Source organism: Athene cunicularia (genome assembly GCF_003259725.1).
Source record: "Athene cunicularia isolate RWA chromosome 5 unlocalized genomic scaffold, athCun1 chr5_part1, whole genome shotgun sequence".
Lineage (NCBI taxonomy): Eukaryota > Metazoa > Chordata > Aves > Strigiformes > Strigidae > Athene > Athene cunicularia.
This window is the reverse complement of record NW_020799101.1, coordinates 39,478,230-39,497,962: the sequence shown is the minus strand read 5'-3', so window position 1 is coordinate 39,497,962 and position 19,733 is coordinate 39,478,230. Positions and strand designations below refer to the sequence as shown.

Below are 19,733 nucleotides of genomic sequence, written 5' to 3'. Positions count from 1 at the left end.
GGGGAGGGAGCGTGGGGGGGAACAGCTATGTAACAGCCTGAGGAAGTGAGTCACTTCGCTCTGAAACACAGGCCCATGGTTCCAGTAGCGCTGAAGCCAAGAGAGGCCTCTGAGGTGGAAGTTGCGTAAGTTAAACTCTTTTGTCTTTTCCTCCTCATGCTCCCAACCCCAGTATTAAAATCTGCACTGTAGCCATATCCGTTTAGAGGAAGCTCAGGTTACAGGACTTCAGCATACTCCATGCTTTTGTTTTAATATTTGTCATTTTAGAGAGTGAAACAGAGAAATTGACTCAACAGTACTGTTGAGTTACTGTTAAGCAGGTATTCTTTATTCGAAGCCCTGGGGTCGCCCTGGGGATTCTCCATCATAAGGGCTCTCCCGAGTTAGTAAGAGACATCAGTTTTCATACATAAAGATCATACATATTCATTATGGGAAGGCTTGTCTTATGATAATGAGTTCTCAGAATCCATTTACATAAGTTGACACCCCTTTGAGCATGTGTCCTAAGTTCTGTTGGGGGTCTTCCGTGGTTGAGGGAAGAAGTAAGTAGTCTTCCTCACAGTGTTCGCTAGTTGACCTTCTTTCCAGAGCATGCGCTGTGAAGTAAAGTCCAGGTGTCTTCCTCCTCAATCAGCACAAATCATCCTCCACATTACAGGGTCTCTGTATCCTTTTGTTTGAGTCCCTCCTATCTTAGTTTGCACATTCCAGGAACTGTCCGAGTGCCCATTGAAGGTCTTGAGTCTCAGTTACGAGTGATTTACGTAGGAAGCCTAATGAGCATCTTAATCTTACCTAAACAGACAAAGAGGCCTAAGGTAACAGTTAGGGAGTCTTGGGGAACAAAGATACAGCAAAACACAAGCAAAGCGTTCATATATCACAGTTTAGTCCTAATCAAGGACTGTCATGAATTCATTTGTTTGACCTCTTTCAAGAGAGAGATAAATATATTGCACGTTTCATTGGAGGGGATGTATGTGTTAGTCTTACCTGCTCCACTCAAGAGAAACCTGATTTTATAGCAGAAGGGATGCAATAGGAATAGGTTTTTAACAATTTATCTAAATCTTTCTGAAATATATTGGCAATGTGATTTGAAGTGGAACAGTGCATATTGAAAAGAGATAGTAATGGAGACTTAATAACTTGAGTGTTAGTAGTAGTTTAAGAATTTAATTAAATTTAAAACTAAACTTCTTAAAAGGTTTTAGGTGTCTTAACAGAAATACTAGTGTATGTCTTAACACATTAGACCTTAAGCCTGCAAACTAGGCTTTTAAAGCCCAAGTTTGTGGATAGCTTTTTTTCTGTAGAAGAGGAGAGTTGTCCCAGACTGCATGTGCAGGAAAGTCTTTCTCCTGTATGTTTGTAGCTTTACACAGACAGATACTTGCTGGTGTCCAGGAGCAGCTGTAACAGTCTGCCTGAACTACTCTTCCATGAGTGTGACCTGAGCAGGAGCAGTTGCTTTCAGCTGTTGAAGAAAGCATCTGGAAGGGCGACAGGTTGAGCAGGCCCTGTCTTCATCCAGCACTTGGGTCCTTGGTGGGCAGCTCTTAATTGGAAAGCAACTGTAGTGATTAGGGGAGGGGGAGTGAACGATGGACTGCTGCCTCATCCTTTCCTTCAAAACACCGACTTTGAGCATCTTGCTGCGTGTTTGGCTGCAGCTTTCGTGTACATGTCTTATGTTTTAAATGTCCTTGGGAAATGTGGCCTGACACGTTATTTTTCTTTCGGCGAGTCATGAGGGGTTTTTTTGGTTTGTGTTTTTGAGTTCAGATTAAAAACAGATTATTCTGGCTACAGGAAGATGTAGAAGTAATTGGCCAGATGAGAGGGAGTTTAAGAGAAAAACCTTCATGATGAGCTTGAGTGATTAGTCAGAAGTCTGTGTGCAATTGGGAGTTTGCATCACGCAAGTACAGTGTGGTATCTGTTTTGTAAAACTAAGCTGTTTTGGTTTACATTCTTCTAGCAGGTCAGATCTGTTATTTCTTACACATACTATCCTGATTTCACTTCCATGGGAAATGGGACAGACACACACATTGTTGCTTATCGCGTGAGGGTTTATGTGCCAGTTATGTCTGTTGATGATTCATTGCCATTGCTTCTCTATTTCAGGACCTGTAACTAACTGGACCCTACTGACCTCTGAACCACAAAGGATAAGAGTGAAAAGAAGTGGGAGAAGCACACGAAGAAAAAGGAAGTGGATATACTTTCATCTAGACTTCTTTCCTGCCCTTTATTACTAAAACTGAATGGAAAAGAGAGACTTCCGTGCCTTTCCTCCCCCAACCTCAGGGATGGGTGGATTGTAAATACAGTGTGTGCAACTGGGAGAATAGACTGAACCATGAATCTTCAGGCTCAGCAAAAGTCTTCAAGCAAAAGGACTGGGAAACGAATTGCCTATTTTAATGAGCAGGAAATAGCTGTGTCATCAAAAGAACCACAGCAGCAGCTTAAGGAAGGACAGTACTATGGTCACGGTGGGAATATACCTGTCTCCCAAACCATGGAGATTTCTCACGCAGGAGGATTAACAAGTGCCCCCAACAATGTTGCTTTGATGAACTCTGTTTACAATCACGATAGAGCAGAATCAATGATGATGCCCCAAACGGTGGCAGCTGTCAAATGGCAGAATTCACTGATGGGAAACCGGTTGCCAGAGAGGGGTGACAGCCACTGGCAGTCTCCACCTTCGATGTGGAATCACAGTATGGTTTTTGGGGGCAACCCAAAAGGACCTCACTCCAATGCTGGTGCCCCGGGCTTCTATGGCCACTCCGAAGCTCTTAAAAGAAGTCAAGAGAAAGGAGTGTTTGTGTCACAGCTGGACTTGTATGGAGATGCTGTCCAGCAGATGATGTCCCAGAAGGCTCAGCTGGAGCAGCAAGCCCTGGTTAGACAGCAAGCTCAAATGAATTCTTTTCATCAGATGCAGAAACAGCAGCAGCAGAATCAGAGTCTGCCGTTACAGCCTTTCCAACTTGCATTTGGTCATCAAGGCCAAAAGCAGGGTCTTCCTGAATTGTTACATGTCTTTCAAGAGGCCCCAGCTTCTTCCAGTCCAGCATTTACTGCTCAACAAAAACAGCAGGCTCTTCCCCAACTACAACTGTTTGAAAATTTCTATCCTCAACAGCAGCAGCAGCAACAGGCTGCCACACAAGCCTTCAGTCTGCAGCAAACTACTTCCATAGCACAGCCCCATGTGGCAGCTGCAGCACCTCAGCATCACATGATGGCACACCAGTTTCAGCAAACAGAGAGGAACCAGGAACTATTCAAGGCTCTAACAGAGCAGAACCAACAGACTGTGCTACCTCAGACCCAGATTCCCTTTCCAAGAAGGTCACGGAGACTCTCCAAAGAAGGTATTTTGCCGACACCTGCAGGAGAAGCGTTGGCTTCCAAGCAGGCAGAAGAACAACCTAGCAATTTATTTCTGCATCACTGGCAAACACATCCGCAAGAGGTCCCATTACAGCAGCCACCTGAATCACTGGCCCACAACAAAAGTAGCTATTCGCACCCCAAGAGAATGGATCTGGGGCAGAAGGATGTCCCAGTCAACAGTGAGCTGTGCCAGATGGAAACAGACAGGCAAGCCACAGCCCAGAACGGTAGAGATGGGGAGAAACAGGTAGAAGCAGCTGAAGAAAACGCTCAGAGAAGTAATGATTTTCAGGGTGTCCGAGGTGGGGTAATCCAGAGTACGCGACGGAGACGGCGTGTATCTCAAGAAGCCAATTTGCTAACTCTGGCCCAAAAAGCTGTTGAGCTGGCCTCTCTTCAGAATGTAAAGGTAAGTTATACATCCTAACCAATATGGCATGTTTTAGACTACAAAATAGGACTGAAATGAAAGGAATTTACCTACATATGCATGATAGGATGATATCTTGATGCAAGACGTATTGTAGTACAGCAAGGGCAGCTCTGGAGTGGTGGCATATAAGTTCAGCTACTGTAATTTGTAGATGTGGGAGAATAGAGACCTCTTGGTGCAGTGAAACCACCTAAGGGCAGTTTTATTTCAGTAATACTGAATGTGGTTTTAGCCTAGGGCTTCAAATATGGACATTTTCAGCTTAGGCCTCAAGCTGATCAGAAATTCAGAGAGACAAGTATAAGCAGTTCAGTTTGTGTCTTTTTACCAATTTATCGCTTTTTTACGTTAAAAGACTGTTGCTTACCTGCCAGTTTTTTCAGTTTTACCAGTTGTTTTCTAAATTCTGCTGTCTAAAAACTACATAATGCAATTTACACGTTCAATATTTCCCAAATATTAAAAGCCTGAGGAAGCTTCACTGACATGAAGAAATTATACCAGTCCTAACAAAGGTCTGTCGGGGGCTGTGTCCCGTTTCTGAGAATGACCTGCAGCGAATGTTTGTGGATTGGTAACCTGAGGACATAGTCTGTCTGTAGAGCTTCTCTAGGGCTTGATGGGGAAAAAATTTAGTGTTGGCTGATTAGGTAGTTCACTACTCTTATCCTTTTGGTGTCCCATCAGTCTGAACTGTACAGTGTGTATTCCGTACAGCAAGATGACAGGGTTCAAAATTAACTAGCCTAGGTGAGGCAAGTGGTGGGGTTTTTCTGAGGGGTTTTTGGAGCTTTTCTTTCAGTTGTGGTTTGACTAATCTTTCATTGAGAGTGTCTCGTGAGAAGTAAAGATAACTTTTCTTGGGAAGCTTTGTTGCAAGAGGCTGATGAAGTGTGAGTGTTAGAGCATGAGCTACTTTTATGTACAGTTTTGCCACTTGAGTTGCTGCCCAGTCAGACACAAAGGGAAGGGAATTTTATTCCCTCTCTTGTTCTTGTCATCATTTTTTTTCCTAGTCTGTCTGTGGCTGTTTTTTCCAATCCCTTCCTTAGAGGGATGTGCTATTTGAGTGAAAGAACTGAACTAATAAACAATGAGGCAAATATCCATAGCCTACTCCATTTCTTGCAGAGCAGACAACACAGTGACTGCTGATGCTGTCTTTAATCCTTTTGCTCTAACTCCAGTTGAACAAGCAGATTTGATAGAAAACTAGGAGTAGTTAGTAGCGTGAGCTATTTGCTCATGCTCTCCCAGCTGTTGTATGGTTGTATTGCAGGGAGGCCTCTAATTCACACTGCAGACTGATCACCAACACTGTGGCAAGACAAAGCCAAGAGAGTATCTAGGAACAGGCCCTGAGAGGCAAAGCGAGAAATTGGCCATTTGAAGGCATGTCTACTTGCAGCTTGATTCACAATGTAAAGACTGAACATGGGAGTGTTTTGACAGATGCTCTTTTGTTCTTTGCAGTTATACAAGCAGCTTGTTTGCTTCCATGATGACACTAGCAGAACTCTTTATGTTTAGATCTCTTAGGCTTCCAGGGTGAGGTTTTGAAAGATGTTAAAATTCTGACCTGAGGTCTGATGGATTTTACATCTTTAAGGTAGCTGGATATCATGTGAGGGAGAAAAAGGAACATGTTTACTGGAGGAGAGTGGTCTGCTGCTCTTACCAGTGTCTTTATTATAAACAACCTAGAAGCCTTCTCTAGCAGAGGTTATGTGAAGAGCATCTAAGAAGGACATTGATGAAAGAAGACACGTTCATAATCTGAACCAGTTGTTTGAACACTCCAGTGTAGATGAATACCTTAGGCAAAATTAGTATTTGAACAGTAGCATCTGTCTACATGTAGCATCACAACTGATGCTTTGCACCAGAGCTGCCCATCATACTGTGCCTGCCTATTTCAGGTGGTGCAACAAATTCTCAACTGATACACCAAAAGGAGGAGAATCTTCTACAGCTTCTAGATTGCAGTTCATCGGAGCTCAAGAAGGCCTTTTGCATCCCTGAAGAGCGAGAGATGCTTTTAAAAGTTGTACTTTAACATCTGGCTTCTAAGTGAGCTGGCAACTACTTTTGAATTGAGAGTGGAATGAACATGTGGATAGTCAGCTGAAGGACTAGAAATCACTGATCTAACAGTACTGAAGTCATCTGGTGTTACAGTATCCCTGTTTTTATTCAGGGATTTATACATTCTTCATTCCCATATCCTTGGAGCTCAATTTTCTAGCGTTTCCATGAGTGAAAGAAAGCAGAGACATGGCAGCTGTAATACCAGTGAAAAAAAGTGCTGGTTTGCAGTTACACCATGTTGATTCTGCTGAGAAAGAGTCCTTCAGGCTCAAGCCTCCTGACTCTTACATCCTCAAAGACTCCAGTTATAAGAAGGAAAGTTGCTTCTGTCATGTAAATTGGAAAAAATGCAGTGAAAAGCTATCTCTGTTTTTTGTATGAGAGATTTAATTAAGATTATCATGGTTCAGGCTTTCCTGGAACAGAAGTCCAATATTTGAAATTAATAACCTGCAGCTTATGATCATTACTGAGACTTAAGAACCTTTGTTGGACGTTACATGGCAAGGCACAAATTCATCTGCAAAATACAGTGCCATACTACAGGTAGTGGAATGATACTTAAGAGCAATGTATACAAATATTCTAGCAGTTGAGACTTCAGGCAATACTCAGTTCTAAGAAATTTTGGTAACACTTTTGCGAAGTGTTCTTTTTCTTCCAGTAACATTTTTCCAAATCCATTTCAGCTTGCAAATTGCATTGAGAAACTTGATATGCATTGAGAAACTTGATATGCACTGAAAGTGAGATATCATTTATTATGTTAAGTGCTGCAGAACTTCCAAGGAATCTATTTCTCTTCTCAGGAACTGGATACTTCAGAAGAGAAGGGTGTGCTGATAGCAGCTCCAGGACCTACAGCTGCAAAAAGTGTTGTGGAATTCGCCAGTTCTCCACCAGCTCCCAAAAGAGCCCGGGAGGATAACAGTCTTGTGCCTCTTATCATTCCTGTGTCTGTGCCAGTGAGGAAAATTGACTTCCAGAACCTTGGAAAGGAAAAGTCTGAAGATGGGAAGCTCCAGAAAGGTCAAACAAATGATCGATCTCCTTGTGAACGCAAGCCTTCTGTGATAGTCACTCGGCGGCGATCTAATCGTAATGCTAACATGGAAACCTCAAATCAGGTACGGATAGACCAAGAAACCAAAGATGAGCCATATCTGCTAGGTTTAATTATGTAACTTTTATCCATATGCTTTTCTATTAAAGTAGTTTAATCTCAAGGCAGAGAAATGGCAGGCATCTAAGGAAGCCTCTCTGCATTTAAATGCTTGACCATCTAAGACAATACTATCTTGTCTTTGTTCTCTTACCGCTATTTGGTGTCACCCTGTATCTGTACCAGGGTTCTGCTGTACTTTTATGTCCTCTTTTAAAGCTACCACGAGGTCATTATCTTTACAGCCAAAGACCCAAAGACTGGACCAGACATACGTGTAGTTCTTGTAAAATATAACTTCATAACCACTCAGAGCTAGTGTTGCTACCTAATGGTTCCTGTGTGTCCGTCCCATTACCCATCATCTTCCTCACTTTATCCCTTTGTGTTGATTCTTGAGACACCCTCCAACTGCCCTATCCAGATTTTGAGCTGCCATGAAAGAATGTTGTCATCCCACTGAAGTTTTTCAAATGAAATGAGCTTTTAAAATGAAATTAAGTATGTAATTCTTTTCTCATAGCATGAAGATGCTGTTCCAAAGGATGAAGCAGAGGGCTTTGCCCGGAAACCAAAGCAGCGACCAAGACCTGAGCCACTTTTCATACCACCGAAAGCTGGCACCTTTATTGCACCACCTGTTTATTCTAACATTACTCCATATCAGAGCCACTTACGGTCACCTGTCCGTCTGGCAGATCATCCTTCAGATAGGAACTTTGAGCTACCTCCTTACACTCCTCCACCAATTCTTAGTCCAGTGAGAGAAGGATCTGGGCTATATTTTAATGCTATCCTCTCTTCAAGTGGCCATTCGGTTCCACCTCCAATGACGCCTAAAAGTGCTCACAGAACTCTTCTTAGATCAAGTAAGTTCCACTTTATCCTTGCTTTCTTGGCTGATTTATGATTAGGATCTGTGGAGTAATAGAAGGAAGATCGTGACTTTGGGAGCTGTGGTTAGGTGGGACTTTGTGATAGTCTGAGAAGCTAGGATGGAGGAAATGCAATGCTGCTTCCAACTGGGCATGCATGTTAAGATGCATTCACAAGTAATCTGCAACACCCCCTACTGACGTTCTTAGGGATGGAAGTCAGTTCCTCTAGAATAGATTGTCATTATCTTGAACGGAGGGGACAGTAAATAGTTATTACTAAGTCGTAGATGGTGACTGGAAGGTAAGTTCTTGGTCATCTTAACCTCCTTTAGTGTATGGGTACCTTTTTTGAGAGATGGAGAGATCTGATTAGATTTACAAACTCTGTGAAGAATATATCTCAAGTGAAGATAAGCTGTCTGAGCAGTTCTTTCTTTTCCTTGCAGATAGTTCAGAAGTTACCCCTCCTGTTCTTACGGTAGTCGGGGAAGCCACCCCAGTCAGCATTGAACCGTAAGTACCCAGAATATTCTCAGCCTGGTAGTAAACATGCTTCCTTTCTTCCTCCTAAGCCTCCAAGCTGATCCCTCTACAGTCGATGTATCTCCTAGAAACATAAAAGATACTCCTTCTGGTGACTCAAAATATGAATTGTCTTTATTTAAAATTACTCCATATGATAAATAATGTTTGGGCAAATGCACCGTGTAATTCTGGTGATGTTAACTTCTTTGTATTACTGCTCGTCTTTCTGTGGGCTGAAATACTATTGGTTAGCTAAAAGTGAATCTGTCCTGTTATGTTGCATACAAACCCTTCTTTGTATGCTGTATGTTTGGTTTAGAGTGGGGAAATAATGCTCCTTTAGAGGAAGGCCAAAACATAGTATGGGAAAATGTAGTTAGCTGTCACATGGACTGGTCAGATTGCAGGTCATCCATGCGGTGTGCATTAGCTGTAGCACAGCTGTGAACGTGACTTTGCTCCCTCCTGGGCTGGCTCAGTCTGAAAGCACTGTAGCCAGTTGCACACAGTGTGTGTGGCCTCAGCTAATAAGCCTCATTAGTCTTTTTAGCTGGCTGTGTGCTGCGAAAGCTCAGACATAATGTGGACCCAGCAGCGCTAGGGAACACAGTTTGGAGTTAGTGAAGCTGGAGTCAGGAGCTTAGGCTTGGTGCCAGTCCTGCTAAACCTGAGCAGCGTAGCAAAAAAAAGCCCTTGCAAATCTTCTGGGAGTATTAATCAGCTCCAGTTCAGTGCTGTAGAACTACAGTGAGTTAGTTCTGATTCATTGTTATACCTAGGTTAATGAACTCTTGTGAAATCTAAACATGGAGGTGCATGGCATGGAAACACCCATATGGCACAAAAACACCCACGTGGCACTGCATTGCTGACTCTGTGCAGTCTGGAATCTCTGCTCTAACTGCAGCGTATCCTGTAACATTTGAGATATTTAACTCAAACTCTTCCCAAATGAATACCAGGTTTCCTTTTTCTTCTAAAATGGCTTGTATTTTAAAAATTGGCCAGAGCATTTGCTGTCAATTTATTTTTCCTTGCCATTTTTCCATTCTGCCTTCCTGTTTGAAGCTGAGTTTTCTGCTCTTTTGGCAGCAGGCTGTCCTGAGCAAATGTTGCAATTGTGAATACACCCAGATTATTCTTGTCACCTTTGCAAATCCCTTCCAGGCTGAGCCCATTCATGGAAATAAGCGCATTTGGTGTTGTTTAAATCTGTTTTTAAAATGGCCTAATTAATCTTTTTGGTTTTGGTTCATTTCACACTAATCCTGGGGAACCTCATCTTGGACAGATATTTTTTTGTTCTCTTCCCAGGTCTTGATCTTTGATCTCTTTATGATGCAGTTGTCTTTGGCTGTTGTGTCTGTTGGTTTAAATTGCTGAAGCTAATGACATAAAGTTAGCTGCAGTTTTAGTCATATGTGAAAATTTTCAGATTTGTTGATGGAAACTTCAAACTATTGTAACTTAGTAATGCAAGTTCACTTCCTGTGGCCAAAAGGAGTTAGGTGCAGAGAGTTGTCCTACTGTCATTTTAAGTCTTGTTGAACAGATGCTTATGTAGGTAGATAGCTTTAACTGTTAACCAAGATAAATTAACGAAGTGGTGTCATTGTGTTGTCAAAGTAATCAGTTTGCTGCTCTAAAGCTAGTTTGTGCAGCACTGTTGTGGTCAGTTATGTAAACATAATCTTCTATGAAGGAAACATGGAACGAAGTTTGGTTTTTTTTTTTTTTTTTAAGGAGAAAAAAAAAGTTCCATTTTATTTGTAGTCTTGGTTCTGTCAGAAGTTGACTGTAACTTGTGATTACCCAATACTGTGTTCTTAATTGCTTGTGCTTTGCCAGACCTTCTGCTAATGCTTCTCAAAAGGTCATTTCATTGCAGAGATTTAGAATAGGAAATGCGATAATGAAACTTAATTCTTCTATTAGTAAAGCAGTACAATAGGCAGCTGGTGTCAACAGATCTTTGTGTCCTACAGGTTTTGTGGTTCAGTTGTTTCAAAGCCTTAAAGTCACCCCTCAGCTAGCCAGCCTTAAGTATAGCTGTGGTGCATCAGCTGTGAATTGCCTTCCCAGTCCACAGCCTCAGTTCTGGATGTGACCAGGCTCAGCTGTGCACTGGGATGTCCCAGGAGCACTATCAGTGCTCACAGAAGAGTGCTGTTGCTGTACTGAAATCTAGGCGGCTGCTGCTGGGCCAAGCCCCAGCTTAGGGCAGACCAAATTAGATCAGGTTACCCAGGTCAACTATTGCAGTAGCAATCTGGTTTTATTTGAGCATTGCAGGTATGAGGTCTGATTCTTAGGCTTTTCTAGCTCAGGGATGCCATATTCTAAGTTTAGTTTCAAGATTAAAGTAACTTTTGATAGCCTTTCAAGAAGGCCCACATTCTTTCCCTGCAGCTTTTCCAGTTGCCTCTCTCCCTCTCGCAGGTGAGGTCAGAGGAGTCTGTGTCTTGGAACACAAAATTCCCCAAATTTCTCAATGCAGTAACAGCCTTTTAATCTGTTTCCAATTGACAGCAAAGTGTCATTTTAGAGCAGCTCTCTCTTCTAGGGTGGATCATAAACCATAACCCTTTCCTCCCCTGTGAAACTGCATACTGAAACAATAAGCAAGACTAACCACAGTGAGCAGAAGACTCCACATGAACATCATTCTGCAGTCCATCACAGCGTGCTGAAAGGAGGACTTAACAGTGTTTGTCTTGCTTTGCTTTTTGGCACAGTCTTCTCAGTCTTGCATGAAATCTCTTGCTTTTTTTTTTTTTTGTCTTGATTGTGCTGTATCTGTCAAAAATAATCAAGACAGGTGAAGCAAAAATGGAAAACTGTGTAGTGTTCTCGTTTTAATAGACTTCTGTACCTGTAAAACACTCAAAACCAAGCTTTGAGGTTTTCTTGGGGTTTTTCATTTTCCATGCAGGTTCCACTTTCCGTGTGCATTTGAAATTGAATTACTGTTGAGAAGCAGATCCTGAAACAGTTACAACCATGGGCATCGGAGATGGGACCTTTTTGCCTGCTTTAGTTCTCCCCTGCCCACAGCCATGATGAGATGTATAATAGTCCTGTTACTTTACCTTCGACATGTATTGGAGATAGTGTTTTGGGGAAAATGACAGATGGCAGACTGTCTAAAATTTTCCTGCGAGATCTGTCATGCTGGATGTCGTTGTCACTTACTGGAAGGAAGTTAGCATCACTCTGTGGGTCTGGCAGATTCAGGTAGGAATCCCACCCCATCCATGTCGAGCTGCTGCTGAGCAGGTGGATGAAGTCAGGACAAGTGTGTAATACTTTCATAATAGACAAGCGTGTGTCATTTCAGGACAGCAGAGGACCAGAAAAGTCAGGAGGCTGGCAATTCTCAGATTTTTTGTTGTTATTCTTTATTGTACTGGATCATGCATTTTCTCTGGTAGTGGTGTTTCCCCTAATGCTGAGGAGAATGAAGCTAAGACTTGAGAACTATAGCAAACCTTGTCTTGGGTGAGGAGTTTTACCTTTTTTCTAATGAAGGAACTCAAGAGTTTAACTATGTTGTGGGCACTGCCTGATCTGCTCTCAGAAAAAAAAAAAAAAAAAGCTCATTTCTCCATCCTTTACTATTTCAGGACCTACCAGTATGGTGCTAGTTGACTGACATCTAAAAGAGGAACATTTTTGCATTAAGCATAGATATCTTATTTCAGAATAGATTTCATTATGTCCTAACTGGTCTGAGCAACAGCTGCTTTCAGATATCTTGTCTTTCTGATATCTTGGGGTTCTGAAGGGTCTTCTTGTTAGCTTAGCTTGGACATTTCTTTTCTTCTCTCTTCTGGACCTCTGAATTGCATGCATGATTGCTCTATTACTTAGAAAGTTGTCCTTGGACTTATTTTACACTGAGTTTGTGTAGCTATTGCTCTCTCTGTGTATTTTGCCACTGAGTAAGAGATGTAGAGGAATGACAAAGGACATCCACGCTCTCGCTGTTTGCTGTGCTGTTGGTGTAGACCTCCAAGTCTGGTAGAGCAGTCTTTCAGTGGTGGATCTTACCTATCTCTGTGCACAAAATCATGTTTGCTAGTACAGAGGAGAATCTCTGTGGTCACTTGGTTTAAAGCAAGTGTAGTGCAATGTGGATTGCATGTTGTGAAAAATCTGCCCGCTAATTCAGAATCTAAAAGTATGAGATTGTTGCTAAAAGAATGGGATTTGGTTTTGATATAGAATGAGAAATACAGCTTTTATTGGTTTATATTTTTGGTTTCAGTTGTTAGAAATAGTTTCTAGAAGATACTAGCTTGTATCAAGGTCATAAGGGACTAAACTTTGAGATTGATCCTGCTTTGAATGGAGAGTTGGACCAGATAGTGTCCAGAATTCCTTTTCAACCTAAATGATGCTATGATTCTGTAGTAATGGCTGGCAAAAAGTTAATACTAAGGCTCACCTATCTTACGCACAAGGAGCAAGCTTGCCATAGGAGAAGTCGGCATGACAGCCTCTCAAAAAGGGGTTGTTATTGAACACTAATAACTGGTTTTGAGCAGTTATTGGGGGATCCCAATTTAAATGCAATGTCAGCCATTGTTGATAAGACAATGAAAATTGGTCATGGATGTAAAACCTCTCAACTTTGAGTCATACTAATGTAACCTACAACACCTGAAAGCTGTTCACGTTATATGCAAGAGCATGCTGCGTTTCAATGTCTTCATAATTAGTACTTCTAGCAGAGATGGAGACTTCCTGCGTATTGTAAAGGGGGCCTGACCGTTAGTTTTTACCTTTTCTGCAGGCGAATTAATGTAGGAGCTCGCTTTCAAGCAGAAATACCATCACTCCAAGACAGATCTCTGGCAGCAGTTGATGAACATAAAGCAGAGCTGGTGTGGCAGCCATGGGGCGACCTGGAAACCAACAAAGTCACCCAAGAGAATGGTAAGAATGTGGAAACAGGACTGAATTGTCACAGCTGTTGTAGGGGTAACCACATATCTACTGTAGGCATAATATAAAAACTCTCAGAGCTGCCAGTCAAGTGACATGTTTGAGTGGTCTTGAAAACAGTCTTAGGAGTAAAGCTTGTTTATCAGGTTGTGTGTGGCAGGGGAGAACTTGATAGGATTGTTTTTTTAATTGAGATAAAATGAGACCATTTGTTACTGGTCAGGCAAAAAGCAGCCTTTTGCTCAGTGAAGCTTCCTTGTCTTTGTTAACATTTGAACGCCATGTGCACTTAACTTCTGCATTTTCAAGGGATGTTCTAGACACAATGGTGTTTTGAAAAAAACAAGTTGCAGACAGAAGTCAGGATGAGGAAGCCAGAGTTGTGGCAGCTAGTAGCAGACTTGTGCACCATCAGCAGACAGCTCCCCATGGCTTGTGGCATATATAAATCCTGAAGGGAAGAGGAAGTGTGGAGGCTTGGAAGAAATCTTTCTGATGAAAGAGAAAAAAGGGTATTGTGAAATGGAAATTCATCGTGTGTGTGTTTGTGTGTGTATTCAGGAAACCTCTGAGGTGAAGGGAGATGGGAAGACATTATAGGAGGGAGGAGATAAGAAACTCTTAAGTAGTGCTGCATGCGGAGTAATGCTGCATGACCTAATGAGTTCTTGTGTCCAAATTTAACCCAGATAAATTTTCAAGGACATTCAACATCTCTGAGAGTTTTACTTTGTTATGTCTAGCCCTGCTTCAGAAGAGGGCTAGACATAATTAATGATACAAATCCTATAGGAAACTTGATTTTAATCTTCTTATCTGAATTTGTTTGGTACCTCTGTGGAAATAGTGGAAAATCTTCTAGCTGCTGCCTGTTCAAGCATTTTTCCTGGGGGCGGAACCAACCAGGAGCTGGCGCTGCATTTCTTACATGAAGCAAAGGGAAGCATTCTGGTGAGTCTTCTGAGCTTTTCATCTTGATGTGGTCAAAGATGTTAATGAAGGCTAGGTAACCTGTGATTCCTGAGAGGAGAGTCTTGCAAACTCCTTGTGCATCTGGCTCCCACCATTCAGTGTCCCTTGGGTGTCCCTAAATTGGGTTCTGCCTGACACAAAGTGCCTTGTTCACTTACTGTCTTGCATATTTCCAAATTCGATGTGTTTGGCTTTTTAGCAGAATAGACAGTCTAACAGGGTGAATGGGCTGAGACTGCTAAATGAATCTTACTGGGAAGATGACCATGTTGGAAGGAAAAAAAAGGGGCTAGGGCTGAAGCTGAGACATCAAGTGCAGTGTCTTGCTCCACTTACTTTTGGCAGATCCATTTAACTTCTCTGTGTCTGTCTGTAGAATAGCTGTGCCACTAACTTTCTGTCAGTATTGTGAGACGTGATACACTTTCATAAATGCCCTTTGACACCCCTGGGAGGTAATATCAAAGAGCAGTGTGTAGCATATACAGCACAGAGTTGTCATCCTTTTATAGTTCTGTGATCGATTTAACCTGGCATAACGCAGCCCTGTGGTCAGGAGTATTCCACATTTTTGCCTGGCTGCTTGTTTCCCGTCCCCTGTAGTGCGCTAGCACTGACACTGTATTGACCTGCATTGGAGAAGAGAACAAATAAAAGGTAATTTTTGTGTGTATGTGTTAGGTTTCTGCTAGGTAAGCAGAACCAGCCCACCATTGTGAAGCTGTTGCTGGTATTAGGGAGCAGCAGGGCTGCTCCTGGCAGTAAGAGCTCACTGGTGGTTTAAACTGCTAATGGAATCATGGCTCCATTCTCTCCTTCCTGCTAATTTTGAAAGCACTTCCAGTTTAAATTCAAAGTAAAAAGCAGCTTGGAAGGGATTTTTTGTGTGGAATCTTTCAATCACATGACTGATCTGTTTTGTTTTGAAATATTGCTTAGTTAACTGAGATATCTAAGATCACAATGACTCAAATGTTTAAGACAGTCATAGTTTTGGGCAACATTTGTGGATGCGAGTACGTAACTTAGGCCTTTAGAAAATGAGAGGAAACTGCTGCGTTCTCTCTGTGTGTGGAATTAACCCTCTTCCAATGCCGCAGTGCAGTGCTTGTGTTGGAAAGTGTCAATTTGCAGAGACGTGAAGAGGTGCTGAGAGCTTACCACTTGCCTGTGGTACCTAAGACTCAGCAGATAGTCAGGAATGTGATTTTTAAAGTTGTCCCAAATGTTAAACTGTGCTATGATTCTTTTCATTTAGCTTGCCAGAAAGGAGAAGGGTTCACAATTGCCTGCTCTTTGTTTCAAATACCCCCAAATTAAATTACTTTTATTTGTGCTTATCTTAGGGAGCTTTGACCAACCTGCTATTGAAGAGGCCAGAACGATCGCCTACCCACCCTTTGGCAGATTATCACTACACAGGTTTGTTAACCAGAATAACTCCATGCTGCCTGTCTATTATAAAGGAATTTTTTTTTATCCTTTTCTACTCTTTTGGGGAATTCTAACATTACAATAGGATTAAAAGACCGCTCTTTTCTGTGGTAAATGAAATGATGGCTTGCCAGGAATTTTGCCAGTGCAATTTACGATGCTCATAATGTGAGAAACACTGCACGTCTCGGAACATGTGCATGTGTGTATTTGCGTGTGTGTGTGTGTGTGTGCATTCGATTTCCTTTATGGGGAAAAGAGCATTACATACATCCCTTACACTAAACCACAGAGAATGCAAGAAGATAGCTAGTACGTACAAGAAAGGCTGTGGTAACCTCAGAACCACAGCTTCTCTGCTGTGAATTTCCAGGGTGGAGTTAAGAGGGGGTTTTATGGGAAGAGTTTTCAAGCTTGCTGAAGAAAGCTCAGCCAGCTGTTGATGTCTGTCAGAGTTTCTGCAAAATTCAAATGCTGTAAACTGCCTTTGTAGTCTTGTACCTAATTAAAAAAAGTCAGCCATGTGACACTAGCTTCAGTGATCTAGAGTAACCCTGGCCACCTGAAAGGCCTGATGTATGGTGGTGGAGAGACATATAATAGCTGGCACCACAAAGCATGGACATTACATTTCTGCATTATTATATACTCCTGCTATAATGGTTGGGAAGTATTACTTGAGTAATATCTATAAGGCAGGAGGAGATTCCAGAATGTGTTTATTATTAGAGGCAAGGGTGCTAGGATAGTCGGAATATTTGAGATGTAATAAATCTTGAAGTATAGTGGGTTGCTGCTGAAAGAGAAGACCCTGTTCTCCTGCTCCACCCTTATATAAAATCTAATGACTGGGCCACCACAAAGTGTCTATTCACCTTGTTTTGCTGGAAAACATCCTAGTTCATCTAACTGACTGTTTTTTTTGCAAGCTGAGCTGAGTTCACCTGTGGTTATGAGTACTTGATTTAACACAAAGGAAGTGATGAGAGGAGGGCTGAAGTGGAGAGGAGTTAACAGCAGTCTGCAGTTATGCTGGTTTAGGTGTGATGAGAGACTACACCCTTGCATGTGTGTATTGGTCTTATTTAAGGCGAACATGAAGAAAAAGTACACAGTAGAGTAAACTGAAATTGCAAAGGTTTCCATTACAACTTGTTTTTCTACAGGATCAGACAAGTGGAAAGTTGCTGAAAAAAAACTTTTCAACAAAGGCATTGCAATCTACAAGAAAGACTTTTTCTTGGTCCAAAAGCTTGTAAGTTCCTTTTTTTTTTTTTTTTAATGACAGCAATGATACTTTCTTACATGTTAGTTGAGCATTTAATACAGGGAGTTCAATCTTGATTTTTCTGAAACTTCAGTATTAAGCATTATATAAGTCCTACGCTCAGAACATTTTAGAGGAATTTTGTGATCAAACTCAGCATAAAATCTCACTACAAAGCTAGAACAATAGTGTTTATTTTACTGTTGTTGTTTACTTAACTCCTGTACTTACTGCATTACTTCCATTAGTCCACACTGTAGGTATCACTTCTACAGGGCGTATTTATAGAGTGCTGGTAATGTTCCAGTACGGCTTAAATGGCTTGCTTATAAAACTAAATAGAAACACATCCTTGCTACTGATGAAAAGGACCAAAGAAGGATATGTGGATGAATGATGCCTCCTTTAGGATCTCTCTTTCTGCTTTTCTGTGACAATGGTAGTAAAAATGATCACTCCCATCTATTTTCATGAGGTGTGACACTTCAGTGGGGGGAAAATCACTGAGGGAGAGTGCAAAACCAGGAGTTGCATACATATTTACTGAATAAATTCCCCAAAGGAATTTAAGTTGCAAAAGCCCGGAAGCTAAGAATGTATTCCAAAAACTTCCAGAAAAACCACTGATCGAGGATATGTAGGCAGTCACAGGTCTGTACTGATAATCGTCTACCACCGCGTGTGTATGAAATGCATGTGGCCAAAATGGGAAAGGGCTGCAAACCTTCCTTTCCATTTTTGGATCGGTATTCTGGTCTGGTCTTCTCTGAAGTGCTGCTGGAAAATACAGCTCCCCCATAAAACTGAAGGGTTGCTCTCAAGCCTGACAGCTCAGTTGGAACATTTTGGAGGCTAAGATGTGCCTTAAGCTTACGAAGTGCCAGGTTCTGTCACCTTTACATTGACCAGTTTTTCCTTGGAAAGTTGGTGCTGTGGTTGTCAGTGAATAACAGTGGCAATAGGGGATGGGATGGGGCATGCACATGGATATGACACAGAAAAGGCAGCTTTAACAGCAGTTGTGCTGGAATGGAGACCACTGAGGAAAGAAAAATACAAAGTATATTTATTTATTGCACCTTTAGTAATTATTTATAAGCCTTCTTAAAATCATGTAATCCATTGGACTTTTATGGCTTTTAAACACCAGATAAAAACCAAAACAGTGGCTCAGTGTGTGGAATTCTACTACACGTACAAGAAACAGGTGAAAATTGGTCGGAATGGGACCTTAATCTTTGGGGACATTGATGTTGCTAATGAGAAGTCTATGAAAGATGAAGCTGAAGTTGACATCAAGGTAATTACTTAAATTTCTCTCACCTCTTTTGGGCTGTGGTGTGGTCTGATTTTGTGTGTTGTCTCATTTGCTGGTAAAACCAAAAGCAGAAACAATCTGCTGAAGGAGTCCAGCCTCACAAACCTGTCCTGTGTCACATAGTGATATTTACTTACAGACACCAAAATTAACAGTTCCTTTATCTTCTGGTGAAGAGTTCCCATAGGTTTGCACGTGTTCTTCCTCCCAGAAGGGACATTTACAGTGAAGAACAGGAGCATGAGGAGGAGGAGGAAGAGGATGAAGAAGAGGAGGCAGAGGAAGGGCTGGATAACAGAAAGAAGAGCACAGTTCCTATCAAAGATGAACAGACACTACAAGATGGTGTAATAGTAAGTGCTGCATTGTGCATGTTGTGCTCTCTATGCCACCTTCACTCTGCAACTCTTCTAACTCTGTTAGAAAACACCAGGTGGGCAGTTCCAGATATAAAAAGTTTCCACCTCTGAGTTCAGCCAGAGAAGAGACTGGGCTGAGGTAGCTGAGAGTATTACTAGCAACCAGACTGTGTGCTGTGGTGGGAGAACTGGGGTGAGCAAGGGGAAAAAAACCCAGTATCACTCTTTGTGGTTGGTGCACACATAGGACCATGATGAGAAATGTCCTGAAAATATCCTGAAGACTTCTTGATCTGGAATAAAAGAAGCACAGGAGCTCAGCCATTGTTTTCCTTCTGATGGTGAGTTTAAGTTTCTGTTTGCCTTAACTGTTCCTGTCTCTCCAAAGGCCGATGATGCCGATATGAGGAGTCAAGAGGCGACTGTCACAGGCAGAATTGGAAGGAAGCCAAGGGAGACAACAGTGAAGCCTCGAAAGCCTATAACTTCTCCAGTGCAGAGGAGGCGGCGGAAACAGAAGATAAAATCAGATGCTACCAGTAAAACTCAGAACACAGAAAACACATTTCCATGTAAAAAATGTGGCAGGTAAGAGCAACTCCGCTTCCAGCAATAATCACAGAATTGCAGTAGGGCATCTCCTATGGAAGCTTGCTCTCAAGTGAGCTTTCCTTCTGTCTATTTTGGACAGAGACTCTGGCAATAATTTTAACTTATTATCCCACTAATACTCGTGGATTAGGGATTTTTACATATATTGATGTTAAGATACTACTGCTACTTGGATAATTACCTGCTGCTGACTGCTATTCCTGAAATGGAATGAGACACCGCTTGCATTTCAACTGTGTGCAGTATTTGGTGTTAAGCTGCGCTTTCAAACAGCTGCTGTACTGCCCCTCTGTAATGCCTACATTATGTATTTGCTAG

At 41.9% G+C, this 19,733-nt stretch overlaps 1 protein-coding gene across 8 annotated transcripts in view; it reads left to right on the top strand.

Annotated features, from left to right (window-relative positions):
* The window catches only part of ELMSAN1 (ELM2 and Myb/SANT domain containing 1), a 72,243-nt gene that overhangs the window by 45,631 nt on the left and 6,879 nt on the right, over positions 1-19,733 (top strand). For 7 of the 8 annotated variants that reach the window (XM_026849585.1, XM_026849584.1, XM_026849582.1 and 4 more), the window contains 11 exons: positions 2,137-3,829; positions 6,751-7,068; positions 7,627-7,972; positions 8,428-8,494; positions 13,302-13,444; positions 14,301-14,404; positions 15,772-15,847; positions 17,026-17,114; positions 18,277-18,426; positions 18,621-18,797; positions 19,192-19,391. In XM_026849585.1, coding sequence (XP_026705386.1) covers positions 2,372-3,829; positions 6,751-7,068; positions 7,627-7,972; positions 8,428-8,494; positions 13,302-13,444; positions 14,301-14,404; positions 15,772-15,847; positions 17,026-17,114; positions 18,277-18,426; positions 18,621-18,797; positions 19,192-19,391 — 3,128 coding nt within the window. In that variant the 5' untranslated portion in view covers positions 2,137-2,371. Of the gene's footprint in view, positions 1-2,136; positions 3,830-6,750; positions 7,069-7,626; positions 7,973-8,427; positions 8,495-13,301; positions 13,445-14,300; positions 14,405-15,771; positions 15,848-17,025; positions 17,115-18,276; positions 18,427-18,620; positions 18,798-19,191; positions 19,396-19,733 lie in introns of those variants that run through there. The other variant, XM_026849588.1, reaches the window with a different exon arrangement.